We start from the raw sequence: 14,729 nt of genomic DNA, 5'->3' as shown, positions 1-14,729 counted from the left end.
CCATATTCATGGTTTCCTGTTTTCTTCACTTTCAATCACCCTGAGAGCCTGACAGAACCTCCTTGGGGACCGGTTTCGGCCCACAGGCCATGCATTTGACACCACTGGTTTAAACACTCCCAAATGGACAATACACCCTTGAAGTCATGCGAGGAGAACAAAGCAGCCTCAATACTCCCTACTCAACTACGTACTATACTTCCACAAAAGCATCAAGGCAAAACTGCAATGTACTGTAGACAAAATAGCTCCAAACGCACACAATTGTACATGTATTTAAAAAAATCATTTTTATTCGAGTAGTACTTTTCCCAGTAAACAAACAGAGTTAAAAACAAGACCAAGCGAAGAGAGAATTTTAAAAATGCAGAAAAACCCAAGATTAGTGGAAGAAGGGCGAAAAATACTGCAAAAAAGGTGCACAGTAGCCCTCCCTCGACAGCACCCAAAAATAGTCGCATTTCTTCATTTGTGCTCTGTATTTGCCATTTTCCGTCGGCCCATGGTCATATGTCCTCTGCGCTTTTTTGGAGCCCCAGGGCCCGCAACGTCTCGGCGCTCACTCCGCTTTTCAGCGTCCTCCTCACTGCACAGAAACCCATGTCAAAAACACTTTGTCGTCATTTAGCGTTAAAAGAAAGGGGAACATATCTTCTAAAGACTTGCTATGGCTACAGGAAGGAGTTAGGCTCATTCCAAGCGGGTGGACGAACGGACGGCTATCTGGAAGCAAAAACTGGCACGGGCGCCGCTTCTTTCCGGCCGGATTGTTGCAAAAGCAAACATCGGGCAGAAGAGAAGCCACGGCGAGACGCGGACGCCGACCAAAGTACCGTCCGTACCTGTGGCTTTTTTTTTTCGCCAAAGGTCGGGGTCAGTCGGACTGGGGCCCACGTAAATCGCTTGTCGTCAAACGGACGGAAGCGGAGATGGCCGCCGCGATGTCGGCGAGGGCAGACGGCCGCGGACGGCCGCCGCCGCCAGCAGAGAAGAAGGGAGGGAGACATTCGGCCGGATTAGTGTGTTTTGACCAAAACAATGCACGTGGTGGCGGGTCCAAAAGTACAATGCGTCCCAAACTGGGCTCCATCCTGTCCCTCGGGAAATAGATGCTTTTAAAAAAAAATAGAAATATTTTATTTTATTTTTCTAGGGAGTGAGACTGGAGAATTTGCAATACTTTGAAGTTGTGTGGTTATCCGTCACCGAAAATTTCAGGAGACGTGAAATGATATCAAGGAGTGGTACTCATTCTTAAAATACTTTGTGAATCTACTTGGAAAAAGTCATCTACATCAGTGGTCCCCAACCACCGGTCCGCGGGCCGCCTAGTGCCGGTTCGTCGGAGTAAGAAATATTAACCTTTTCAATCTCGTTCTCCTACTTGAAATGATGAAAGTTGTTATAATAATAAATACTTGCTACTATGCTTGGGAAATGTTTTTTTTTGTCGTCTTGGGTGTCGTTTGTGCACCGACCCCACACAATTTTGACTCAAGTGATAACCCTCCCCATTCACCGGTCCGCATGAAAATAGAAAGAGCTTTACCGGTCCATGGTGGGGAAAAAGGTTGGGGACCGCTGATCTCCATTCTCCCTGACGTACTGCATTAGTCCTTAGAGTGGCCTGAATATTTCCAAATTTAATCCTTAGAAGATCTCATAAAATCAACTTTTAAAAGATAATGTTATCGCTAGCCGGCACTTAGCGAACAGCGATGGACGAAAGGTATGCGTGGGCGCTCCCACTTTAAGCCAATTGGATGTCATTGGAGGTGAATGGCAGGCAACAGTTTACGCCTTAGGAAAACGCCAGGAAAGGTACGGGCCAAAACCCAGCCGCAAGACGGAGAGCTCGTCCGAAGCCGGCGGCGGCGGCACGTGGCTTACTGGACTTCCTGTTGATCCGGGAGCGCTTCCGGGTTTTGGGGGCGGACGCCCTGGCCTCTGGGTCGCGGGTCACCGACTCCACCAGACGCTCCATAAGGTCGTCCGACCGGTCTCGGTCGTCCCGAGGCGACGGAGACTGGCCGCGGGACGCTGTGGAGCGGGCGACCCTGGATTAGAGTGCTCCTTTGAAAGGCCATCGGACGGCTCCTTACCGCCGACGGCGTGAGAGCGTCTCCGGTTGCCGTCATCTTGGGTCAGCATCCGGGTCATGGTCCGGTGCTCGGCCTCCGGCGAGACGGGGGCCGAGCCCTCGGGGCGTGGCAGCGCTCCAGAGAACTTCTCCGTCTGAAACCAGGCCAAAGAGTATGTACGGGTTAACCGTCAATCTCGCACTGCAAACGGACGGGATGCACACTAGCGGCAAAGTCGTTTTGGGACGCCCAGTTGGGGCAGAGTCGTTTTGGGGCGCCCAGTTGGAGCAGAGTCGTTTTGGGACGCCCAGTTGGGGCAGAGTCGTTTTGGGGCGCCCAGTTGGAGCAGAGTCGTTTTGGGACGCCCAGTTGGGGCAGAGTCATTTCAATGGAGAGCAAAAGAGGAGTCTAGCAGAAAGAATGCAGAAGAAAATGCTTTGAAAAAGAGTTTGACCTCGGTGATCAGCTTCCCCCGCGTTTTGGTCCTCTCCCTGTGTTTGTCACGCTTGCGTTTGAGGGTGAGCGCCCTCTCTCTGGTGGTGCGGTACTCCAGCGCAAACTCGCTGATGATCCGGCAGAAGCCCGTCACTTTGGTGTCCCGGGCCGATGCCGCCGGCTGACCCAGGAACAGAAGGAACGAGTGGAACCTGCGAGCAACGCCACGAGCCTTAGTAAAGTTGTGGATGGCATGAACACTACACGACTTGTGGAGGGAGGGCAGGGCGCCTTTAGTGATTGCCTTCCCCACCTAGAAACGCACGTGCGTAAAGCGGTTGAATCAAGAATATTTGTTGATAAGCAAAAGCGTAAGTAAATGATGACATTATCGCCCGCATCCATGGGCGCATTTACGAAAAATGAAACTTTGAGATCATTTCTTTACTGTCGTCTGAGCTGCGGCAGGCACACTTTTTGCATTGAAATAATCTCAAGGCGAAACTTGCTGAAAGTCTTCCGACTTCAAACTGTTGCCTATATTCTCATTAGAAACTCATTATCATTAAAGTTTGATCAAGGGGAAGTAAATCACCCCAACCCCCAATATTCACAAATCCATTTTTTTCCAGTTGGATTTAACGTCCTCAACGTCAACAATTGAGATCCCGAACAGCTTTCAGTTCGACTGATGTTAAACTAATGAATGGCACGTTTTTAAACCTCGTTTTAATGTTGCACTTTTGCTCCAGATATTACGCAAAATGCCACGCGCCCACGGAGATGCCCCCGAACCCAAAACAACTTCCGGTTCAGTTAGCGTCAAAAGGGGAACTGGCTTAAATCTCGTAACGTTAACACTTTTTTCTTCCCCGTACTACTTCAGGCAGCTAAATTTATGAGAATTCCTCCCACCCGGCCTCGACGTCTCCCGTGGACGCAACACCTCGCGATTGTTGGATTTGAATTCTCCGGCAACGGGACTGACAAACGCCGCCGGCGAGCACGGCGGCATAAGGGACGGGAGGACGGACGGGAGGACGGACGGGAGGACGGACGGGAGGACGGACGGGAGGACGGACGGGAGGACGGACGGGAGGACGGACGGGAGGACGGACGGGAGGACGGACGGGAGGACGGACGGGAGGACGGACGGGAGGACGGACGGGAGGACGGACGGGAGGACGGACGGGAGGACGGACGGGAGGACGGACGGGAGGACGGACGGGAGGACGGACGGGAGGACGGACGGGAGGACGGACGGGAGGACGGACGGGAGGACGGACGGGAGGACGGACGGGAGGACGGACCTGTTGATGACTCTCCTGTGGACCACCTTGAGAATGAGAATCCTTTGAGTGCAGTCCTTCAGGAAGTCGGCCATCTTGTTCTTCAGGGCGCTTTTGGTCTCGTGCTTGGAAACCACCTTGAGGTTTTCCCAGGATGCCTTGCAGCGTCTTTCCAGCTGGAGCAGATTGTCCGCCAGCAGCTCAAAGTCCACCTAAAGAGAGCGGAGGGAGAGAGAACTAGAAGTAGACCCCGACCCGTTCTCAGCCCAAAATTGCACTCCATTCTCGGTGGTTTGATCTTCTTTCTTTCATCCATTTATAAAATAAAAAGCTGGCTTTCACCACCGCCAGAAAAGTGGTCCACGAGTCCGGCGGCGGGCTCTTTTAAACTCCGGCCTAAGCTAACCCCGTGTCCGGGACGCACCTTGGCGGAACGCGTGACGGCGGGGATCTCGGAGTAGACGTCGGACGAGCGCGGCTCGCTTTCCGTGACCAAGGCGCAGACGTGATGGAGCAGAGTTTGGCGGTGGACCGTGTCCTTCACCTCCGCCACCTTCTCCAAGTAAGCCAGCTCGAAGCCGCCGGCCTGAAGGAGGGATGGGCGGAGGGCTTACAAGGGCTTAAGGCGTGCCGCACTGCCGCAGGCCCGCCCGCCCACACTCACCTCGGAGCCGTTGAGGAAGTTCCCCACGGCCAGCAGCGTGGCCAAGATCTTCTTGAAGGTCCGGTTGCCGGCCAGCTGCTCCATGCCCAACTTCAGGTCAAACAGGGGCTCGGCGATCTCCTGAAACATCAAATGGGACTTTCTTTGCCCGCTCCGCGAGGTCCTGCGGCCGTTGTTGTGGCCCTTTGCTTTGTGGCCGCTTTGGACACCCCTTCCCATCCCTATGCTATTGGCTATCTGATCATTTTAACAAAAGCGGATGGCTCAAAAAGAAAACGCAAGAAAATATAGGAAAGTTGCCCTTCCAAGGCCATCTTTTTTTGGCCGTGACGATATACGTCACTTTGCAGTCGTACAATGATCGGATGTACAAAAATGGTCATCTTCTAATAGATGTATTTTTTTTTTGTCGACGGAGCGTTGTCTTGTTTGAATTTGTAAAAAAAAAAAAATAAATAGTTCCATGTATTTGAAAATCCCACACGGGTCAAGGATCCACGGTGCAGTCGCCACAGACTCGGGTTAACCCCCCCCGCCCAGACCGCGGCTGATTTTCACCTTCTCGAGTGCCTCGTAGTTGAGCTTGAAAGACCACAGCTGCAGGCGGGGGGTCAAGGCGCTGACGGAAGCCAGGCCCGAGAGGAATTCCTCGGCCGTCCCCAGGGGAACGTCGGGATTGGCCGAGCGAGCCTCGCGGATCTTCTGCTTCTCCTCCTCTGTGGGCGTCATGCTCAGGATCTTCTGCTCCCGAGAGGACAAAAGCCAATTGGGCCGGCTGATCTAGGGTGGGGGAGCATTTGGGGGGGTTGAGACGCTTTCATACCTCCACACCCTCCTTGCTGATGGCAAAGTCGTCAAAGTTGAGGATGGCGCTCTTGATGACGTGAACGGCGGGCAGGACCGTCATCCCGATGTTGATGGCGGTGCTCCGCTTGGAGTCCAGAACCAGGATCTCAGACTTTTTGCTCTCTGGCGCTTTCTGCGCGCATGCCACCCCCGCGGTCAAAGGGGCCCCCCCACCAAACGTCGGCGACGGTCGTCCCGGCTTACCTTGGCCGCTGGCGTCTCTTTGGCCCTGGACTCAAAGAGGTGCTCCAGCTTCCCCATGTCCACTTGGACCTTGTCCAGTGACGTCCACAGGGTGCCCCGTCCGAAGCGGCACTTGGCCGGCGTCTCCGTCTGCTTCAGTTCCCGCCAGAATAACTTGACAGTCTTCTTCTTCTTTGTCCCCGACGGCGATACCGCCCGGGTGGGTGTCGGAGGAGTCGGAGCGCCTGGCAGGGGCGGCGGCGGGGGAGGAAGAGGAGGAGCTGGAGCGCCGGGTAGCGGTGGTGGAGGAGGAGGAGGAGCCAGACTGCAGGGCACAGGTGGCGGAGGAGGAGGAGCCAGACTGCCTGGAAGGTGCGGAGGAGGAGGTAACCGCCCCAGGGGTGCTGAAAGGCAGGAAAAGTCTGTGGTGTCCAGAACGTCCAGGTCCTCCTCTTCCAGGAGGTCTGAGAAGTCCAAGTCTTTAATCCGAAGGCTGGCGCCGCACAACTGGAAATGGTCCCACGCGTCCCCGGGTCCCAGCGAGGCGCTCTCCAGGCGCTGACGGGGACTCTCGGCGTCCACTCTGTTCGGCTGACGCGTCTGAGGCTTTTGGAGAAGGCAGAAGAAAAAAAAAAAAACATCTCGTCAAGTTCCGTGAAGAGCAAAATCCATAGCGGGTGATTCATAATGCACAGAAAGGGAGCTCAAAATGACACAATTGACCCAGAATCGCCCCAAAGTGTGCCAGCTGTGCCGCGCCAGGGGTCTTGACCTGCTCTTCTCGGTCCATCTGCTCGGACGCTTCCGGCTCCGTGCCGCGCGAGGAGGTCACGTCCTTGTCGGGGGCGGCCACGTCCTCGTCGGGGGCGCCCGCCTCCTCCGTCGAGACGGAGAATCTCGCCGGGACCCCTGCCCCGAGTTGGCCGTCGTCACGGCCGGCGGCGGACGCTTTGGAGAAGAGCATGTCCAGAAGGAACTTCCTGTCGTCGGACAGCGTGCTGATCTGGCGGCCAACGGCGGGCAGCTCAGGTATGCCTGGAGACAAAGGCATGCTGAGGTTATTAGGATTTAAAAACAACAACAACAACAACAACGCCCCTTCACCACCCTACCCTCCCTGTTACGACTCCCCCTGGGGTATGATATACCAGGGAGTCGCAACTATCACAGCAGACAGGTTGGGTCAAAGATGAGTTCGAACACACATTGCAAGTAGCCTTCAGTTATTTTTATTTACAATAAAGTCAATAAAACAGACTACGGGATAACATAGGGGAAGCACGAGATATTAAAGTGGCACCCTCAAATAAACACGGTAAGACCCCCTCCCAGACAGGTGTTCAAATGAACACCCACAAAATACAGGAAATAAGACCGAAGGATGCCACTGTTAAACTGATGTAATATAATCTAGACAGGGGAATAACTGTGTCTAAATGCACAAACTATATGTATACCCATGGTGTCTAAACTTATCTCAAGTCCCCCTATGCAACCCAAAATCATTAACAACACATACAAAATATAACAGGGAGTAACATACTCACAAGCCTGCAACTCAGCAAGGCATCAAGGACAAGGGCAAAGGCCAGGGCAAGGGCAAGGGGCCAACTGACAACTGAAAAGGCTTTAAATAAGGGCAGGAGGGATGATTGGGGAATTAATTACAGCCGTGTTGGCCTGGGCAGGGCTCTGTCACAGGGGTGGAGCCAGAGCTGCAGATAAGCACACACCTCCTACATAGTGTGTGTTCAGGCTGCCAGCCGTAACACTCCCACATCAAAAGGATCGGACAACTACGGCCATCGAGGACCGCCAATGAGTTCATTGGGACATCAAACTTTTTGCACGTTTCCATTCTTTATCAAGATTTTGTTTCCTGGGTTAGGGTCAACCATACCCCGAGGGGGGAAAAAAACAAACTTTCTAAGCCTGATTGGCCTCAGAATCAACGGGAAGTGAGCAATGTCCCCTTCTGCTGATCACTCAGAAATGCCCCAAAATGAAAAGGAGCTGCCGCGCGAGACATGAGGAAGGAGAAAGAGCAAGCGTGCCAAGGAAACTTTCTCACAAAGTGCATCAAGTGATTCACGTGTCAATACATAACCAATGTCATTCATCTTGACCAAATTTCTTTTGGGGCAAACTGTCTTGGCACTGTTTTTAAAAAGGGGGGCTAAGAGCGCTTCAAAGCTCTTCAAAATGGAATGGAAATGGAATTTTGGACACAAGAAAGGCAATTTTCCTAGGAAAAGGAATTCAAAATGAGTCTGAAGAGCATTTATAAGCTTCCCCATTTCTAACTGAAACTTAGATTTGCCTCCAGAAAAGGAAAAAGGCAACATTCCTATCAAGATCCATTCAAGTGGAAAAACGGACGCACCGTTGGCGGGAAGCCCCTCATTTGGCACGGCCACGGTCTGCTGTCGACTCCGCCTCCTTTTGTCCCGTTCGGTGGCGGCCAAGGCGCACGGGAAATCGTCTCTGCGGAGGAGGGGAGAAGACGGTGAGACCCTCGTCGCCAGAACCCCCCCCCCCCTTTTTTAAATGATTAATAGCATAAAAAAATCAAAGTAGTGAATTGGCGTTAATAGAGGGATTACTGTACTCCAATTGCGCTCTTTTTAAGCCACGAGGATGTGTTTAGGTGGAAAGGCCTCTCTATCTCAGGTTTGCGTTCTCAGCCAAAGGGCAGATTGACATTGCGGAGCAAAGGCCACGCAAAGGCTTGGCTCGGTCTGGTCCAGTTTGCCTCCAAGCACCCCGGATATGCCACGGCCAAGCACCATCCTACGGGTGGGACTCACTTGAACGTCACGCTGTCGGCCTGCGGCCCATGATCCGCGGGGGAGGCGGGCGCCGCTGCATCCTCGGCGGCCTTGGAGACCATTCTGGAATTCCCACAAGGGCCCGGAGACGACGACATGCGGTGGATGAGGAAAGAGCGACCCCTGTCGGCCGTAGATGAACCCACTTAGCTGCTTACCTTCATTGTTTTTGTGACAGGCGAGGTAACACATTGAAGTCAAAAGGGCGGGCATTTTAAAGCACTTACGGCGTCGCCAGAGTCTCCGGAGTCTCCCGGTCATCCAGAGGGCTCGGGGAAGGAGGCGGAAGAGTGGGCGAGACCGGAGGCGTGGGCGAGGCTGGAGGAGCGGGCGAAGTAGGCGAGGCCAGAGGGACGGGCGAATCTTGAAGAGCGGGTGAACCGGGCGAAGTTGGAAGAGCGGGCCAAGGCGGACGGGCCCCGCCGCCATCGCACGAGCGCCGGCCCTTGCGACGATCTTTCCGTCCGGGAGCCGAGGGCTGGCAGATTTCTCCGTCCTCGTGGCGCAACGCCGCCTGGGTGCCAAACGGCCGGCGTTAACACCCTCGGTAGCGGTTTTGCCTCGGCGCTGCCATGGGCCCTCACCTCGTAGACGGTCAGCTGCACCCGCAAGTCGGGCGAGGCGGCGGCACGGCCCAGGTTCCTACGGACCGCCTCCTCCATCCCCAGGCTCTCCAGGCAGTCGGTGACGTCGTAAAAAGAATCCTGATCGGGAAGCGCCGCCAGAATTTTGTTGACCAGCGTCATGGCGAAGACCAGGAGCTCGTCGTCGTCGTCGTCCCCGCCCTTCCGGTGAAGGACGTCCATCACGTGGGACCACGGCGTGGCGCCTGGCGACAACGGACGCTTCTAGGGTTAGGGCTAACGCTAATCCCCAAACCACGACGACGAGAGCCGTCACGTGCGCCGGCCCCTACGGACAAAAAGTCCCTACATCCACACGTGGGGCTTTCCCCGAAGGGTGGTCGGCTCCGCAGAGAGTGGGTCGGAGGACGAGAACAAAAGAGGAAGCGGCGTTTCCACGTACCTCTCCGCACGTCCGCGGCATCCACGGCGGCGATGAGCACCGGGCTGTTAGATTCTTGATACTCCACGAAGACGATGAGGAGCTTCAGGGACGTTTTGACCAGCAGGCGAGACTGAAGGGCGCACAGGCGGCGTCCGTCTTTGCCGGCGGGGAAGAAGGCGGCTGACTCACCGGACTTCCCGTCAAGGCGTAGAGCCACTCCAGGGTTTCGCTGTGGCGGACCACGCCGTTCATGCCATCCACGAACAACATGATCTGGCTCAGGGCTACAAGCGCCGGCGGAAACGCCGCGTCAAGCCAAGCGTGTCCACGGAGGGAGGGACGCCGCCGGGCGGCTACCTCGCACGATGTAGTTCTGGTAGTTGTGATCGGCCTCGGCTGCCACTTTGACCAAACAGGACAAACCCTCCGACGCCACGAACTCGGGAACCAGGTCCTTGTCGTCCTAGGGTGGGGGGGGGGGGGGGGGGGGATCGGGGCGTGCTCGGCGTCGAGGGCGGCGAGGGGGCGGGTCAAGCCGGCGTGCGGCCTTACCTGGAAGAGCTGCTTGAGCGAAAAGAGCGAGCGCCGCAGCTCCGGTCCGTGGCTGTTGTACAATTTTTCTGCCGGGACGCAAAGCCAAAGCCGCGTCAGATTACTGGAAAGGACGGCCTGACGGGGATTCAAAAGCCTCCCAAAAAATATATATATAAAATCACCCCCAACCCCTTTCCCAACTAATGTGGCCTGGCCATTTTATGCTTGGTCATGGCAAACACCTGGTGGAAAAAGGTCAAGAAACAAACCAAGGCCACGGCGGAAGAACATTGGTCGGATTGGACGTTTACTACTCATTCTCCTTCCCAGGACCAGACCAATGGGGCACGGTGGCTGGCGCTCTTGAGAGGCCCGAGCGGCAAGAGAGCATTGTCCAGAAGGCCCAGGAGAGCGTTGGCAACTTGTTGTGCTCTGCCCTCCTCACAGGAAATGCCAGCCAGGCCCACTTTATCAGAAGCGTTTCCTGCCGCGCGGCCGACGAGGCCCTCGGCAGGAAACGGCGCAGTGACTGGTGTGGCCTGTTAGCGTCCGGACTTGGGCAGCTTGTCCTAGCGTCTTTGGGGCGCTAGGCAAATGCCCTCCTCTAGTGTGACACTGATAGCGCCGTACTACACGCGCGCACACACACACACAAAGTGGTACTTTTCCCGACTCGGTGGTTTTGTTTCTTTCTTCCTTTCTCTAGGGCAGGGAAGACAGCCACCCCTCTCAAACTCTTCCCTGCTCGCCGCCAGCACTTCCTCCTAACAAGCAAAGAGTATTGGCAAGCACTGACTCCCACTTCCGCCTTCAAAGATATTCCCGCTTTCGGAAGCTGCGGAGAAAAAAAAAAAAAGAGAGCAGAACGGGGCGAATGCGGACGAGTCACACGTGACCCGGCCACTGGGCCAGGCGCGGCACGGCGCCTCCAACCAGGAAGGAAGCGCTGACTCATAGTCGCAATGGCTAAAGAGACTAAGTTGAAATGTAGGCCACTTTCCCAAAGCTATACAGAAGCGAAATTACAGGCAAAAGGGTGGCCGGCACCCTTTGGCGGGCGCCAAGTGGTCCATCTGCCGTACTCTGAAATGGCTTTAACACCAGTAGACGTCAGAAGCGCCGGGCTGACATGGTTCAGAGAATCTTTGGAAGGAATAAGATACGCAGGACTACATGGGGACGCCGGACACCAACGCGGTAGGGGACGAGGAAAACCCGTGAGCGCTTCTGCCGTACTCTGAAAAGGGATTACCGCCAGTGGACCGGTTGAAGCGGGACGGTTAGGATTAAGGATCGGTCGGGGTGACATTCCGACGAGTCAAATTCATTTACTACGCGAGTCGAAAAAAGTGAGCGGAACTTCCGTCCGTCTGTCCGTGTGTGCGTGCGTGCGTGCGTGCGTTCAAAGCTGACAATTTCAACCTCTGCCAAAATAAATGGGGAAGGGGAGAAAGAAAAAAACTAAAGAAGAATGCGAGCGTGGGTACCCAGGATGGCGTGGACCCGCACCGACAATTGCGTCCGCAGGAGCAAGATGGGCTTCTTCCCCTTCCTGCGCACACACAGAGCAGATGAGTTAGTATTTGCCAGGCTTCCACCGGTGAAACTAGCACTAGTATTTACTCCTATATAAGCCCTACACTTCAAATGGCCAAATTTGACCATTTCTCCCATATAAGCCAACCCCCATTCACAATGTTCTCCTCCAAATTCATGGTTTTAATAGGGAGTACACATGGTTTACTTTGATAGCAAAATCATCGCTATTTATGAGATACTGTATCAATCAAAAGCATCATTGGGTTCAATATCGTATGAAGTAAATGCAAAATATCAAACCAATCGTCATTTTTTTGGTCTGGCATGTTTGCAAAGTCCGCCAAAGATGCAAGCTCCCACCCTAGTAACCTAGAAACTGTAACCCTACTTAGTTAGCATTGTCCATGTGTAGAAAAATAAAAATGGAAAAACACAGCTCAAAATCAAGTCGTACATGTAAACAGTATCATGAAAAAATTTGGAATATAGATCTAAAAATACAAATTCATGAGAAAAATGAAACAATCGATCAAGATATTTGCGTTGTTAAAAGGGAATTTAGAAGCCTTATTTTCATGTTCACCCTTGGTCAAAAATTCACGCACACATTCTCATTTGACTCCGGGAAAAGAATGTCTCAATCGGGCTTTATGCAAAGAGCGTTTGGGTGTAATTTTGCCGAATGGGCCGGAGCGGCGGCTCGCGTTCTAAAAATGGACGTGACTCCAGCGTGCCAGGAAATGGGGTGGGGTTTCGCTGGAAACTTGGAATTGGCCAAGAAAAAGGAGTCACGGAGGGTGGAATAAAAGGGGGGGGGGGTGTTAAACCAGAAATGGTTATCAGCCAACAGACTTGAGCGTCGTCTGACCAAACCGTGACGCAGATGGCCTTCTAGGTGACGGTACGGGCACGGGGAAACGGGCGCTACGGGGTCTCTCAGTCAAAATGGGTGGGGGTACGCTCGCCAGCGGCTAGCTACTTACGTGACATCCCGGTAGAAAGCGTCCAGATCGTCCCGTTGCTCCGACAGCGACAAGTCCAAGTCCAAGTAATTGCCGTACGGACACGTCTGCAGGGCACACTCCTCCAACTGCACACAAACGCCATCAAATTGGCCATCTTTCAAAGGCCGCTTACTGCTGCGGCACCCCCGCCACCCACCAGATAAGTGGCACCAAACGACCGGTGCTTTTTTTCCCCATCCTTGGTTTTTCAATTCGCTAAATGAAAAATACATGTTGTTTTTTTTAAAGTTTTACTTCCAAAAATACCAGTAAAATGGATGCCTTCCTTTAGAATGCCGGTTTTCCCATACACAAATGCAAGGAGAAAAACAAAATTTCCCACAAGCGCAGTTGTCCGTTGTTGGGGATTTCAAAAGACAAAAAGTGGCTGTCAAAAGCCAAATTCTACTGCAAGCGACCTCTGAATGCAGTGGAAGCCCAGACATCGAAAGCCCAGAGAAGGGGAAAGGGCGGACATCCATTGGCCCCCCCGTCAGTCCAAATGGATCGGACGCTGGCACCGTCGACTGGTGCCCTTAAAAAAGTGGACATCTCGAAAATTTCGGCGTGTAAATGAAATACTACACGCGAGCACGAAGCGTGCGTGCGTGCGTGCGTACGTACGTGTGGGTGTGTGAAAAGGAAAAGTTAACGTTCTGGTCGGACGGCATTTTTTTCCCAAAGACGCCAATGGCAGTAATAGCATTGCCTTCAATTCAATTCAATGGCGCATCCCTGCACGCCTGGCTCCACAATAAAAGCTCGGCTGGATGGACGGTCGAGCGAGCGAGCGAGTTCAATTCCACGCGTCCCTCCTCTTCGAACCAGAGGCGGCGACAGAAAAGAGAAAGCTCCGATCGATCGCCATTCCCGAGCACCGCTCCGCCAGCTTAGAAGTCGACATCGGCGGCGACGGACGTCCATTTCTTTGGCGGTCAAAGGTTCGGCTCGTTGGCCACCACGCCCTACCACTTCAAACGAATTGGACGTCTACCGGAGAGGAAGGATCTCGTCATAAGTCACCGACTGACGCCAGCCGACTGGGAATGGGAAGCGCGCAATGATCGAGACGAGGAAAGGAGCTATACTTCAACGAGTGAAGTGGAGGACGAAGGAAGGAGGCAAGGAGGAGACGTGGGAAGGAGACGTCTTCGGAAACTTTCTTTCTTTGCCTTTTCGTTTCTAAGAGGCGACGACGAAACCCCAAATGCAGCACCTGGACGGCCGGCTCTGTCTAACTTGGCCCCGGCCAGCTCTCTCTAATTCGGTCCCGGCGCGTCCACCTGACGACTCGGCGGTGAGCCTCGTCATTTGTCAAGTGATTTTGCTGACTCGACAGCCCGACACCCGCTTCGCTCACCTTGAGGGGCGCGTCCAAGAGCTCGTGAACGAGCTGAACGACTTGACTGAGCGGCGCGTCCTGATCCACGTCGAGCGCGGGAGGTCGCCGAGGTTCCGGAAAGTTGGTACAGATGAAGGGATCTTGGTCCGACAAAAACTGGACCCGGCACGTGACGGTGGGCATGATGCTTGGACGACGAGGTCGAGGACAGGCGGACGAGCCGGCGTCCGAGTTCCTAAATGCGTGGGAGCCAGCTCATTTCGGTGGCTTTAAATGAACTCCCGGTGACGAGAGTGAGTGAGAGAGGGAGGGAGGGAGGGACGGTGGGAGGCCGCTTCCGCTCGAGCCCTTCAGAGTAAGACATTGAGGCAAAAGCCCCGCCCCCCCCTGCCTCCTCCAACAAGTGAAACTTTTCTTTCTCTATACTTCTGCCGTTCTCTTCTGTATCTTTTTTGTATCGTTTTCTCATTTCCTTTTCATTTTGTGGCTTTTTTTCTGCTCATTTCCTTTTGATTTGGTAGTATTTGTAGTTGTCAATTGTGAGTCTTTTTTGGGGGTGGGTTAGTGAAATAGTTAATATCGACTGTGATTATAGACAACCAAATTTGAATTTTTTTGTCCCTTTCAAATAATAGTAGACCCTCTAAAGGCTTGAATGAATTTGACGTCCATGCTTGTCAAGAGGAGGCCGTTTTTTTCCCCTTATCTCCCGTTTCAATAGTTTTGAAGCGTCTCATTGATTGAATTGTCCTTTGTTTTCAAGTGCCTTGACGATTGAATGTCATTTTATCAGTGGAGTGACGAAAGCAACCCTTTGATCGACTTGAAGGAATTGGCCTCGTCTTGCCCGGATTGATCGCGTCTCACTCTATCGTTGGACTTTTGAACAATTTCGGAGCGCTCGGGAAGAGGCCGACGCGACAGTCTTGCCGGCAGAGCGCCTTTCTTCGGTGACACACTTTTTGTCTTCTTCTTG

General features: G+C 53.7%; 1 protein-coding gene across 2 annotated transcripts; it reads right to left on the bottom strand.

Annotated features, from left to right (window-relative positions):
- Nucleotides 1-270: 270 nt before the first annotated feature.
- Nucleotides 271-14,022, bottom strand: LOC144193938 (FH1/FH2 domain-containing protein 1-like). Of its 2 annotated transcripts, none has more exons than XM_077712618.1 (22): nt 13,772-14,022; nt 12,391-12,497; nt 11,356-11,420; nt 9,887-9,954; nt 9,692-9,797; nt 9,524-9,618; nt 9,353-9,464; nt 8,911-9,155; nt 8,554-8,840; nt 8,306-8,449; nt 7,882-7,982; nt 6,271-6,533; nt 5,520-6,098; nt 5,293-5,448; nt 5,028-5,210; nt 4,470-4,589; nt 4,230-4,391; nt 3,827-4,017; nt 2,536-2,728; nt 2,103-2,235; nt 1,891-2,040; nt 271-586 (listed from the first exon to the last, which is right to left on the bottom strand). In XM_077712618.1, exons 1-22 carry the CDS (start codon nt 13,934-13,936, stop codon nt 507-509), a joined length of 3,705 nt encoding a protein of 1,234 aa, XP_077568744.1. In that variant the 5' UTR covers nt 13,937-14,022; the 3' UTR covers nt 271-506. The 2 variants fall into 2 exon arrangements, with proteins under 2 accessions (XP_077568744.1, XP_077568743.1); XM_077712617.1 differs by having other exon boundaries at nt 5,520-6,104; nt 13,772-14,021.
- Nucleotides 14,023-14,729: the final 707 nt, after the last annotated feature.

Source organism: Stigmatopora nigra, chromosome 3 (genome assembly GCF_051989575.1).
Source record: "Stigmatopora nigra isolate UIUO_SnigA chromosome 3, RoL_Snig_1.1, whole genome shotgun sequence".
Classification (NCBI taxonomy): Eukaryota; Metazoa; Chordata; class Actinopteri; order Syngnathiformes; family Syngnathidae; genus Stigmatopora; species Stigmatopora nigra.
Note: the sequence above shows the minus strand (reverse complement) of the source record. Positions and strands in the feature narration are given on the sequence as shown.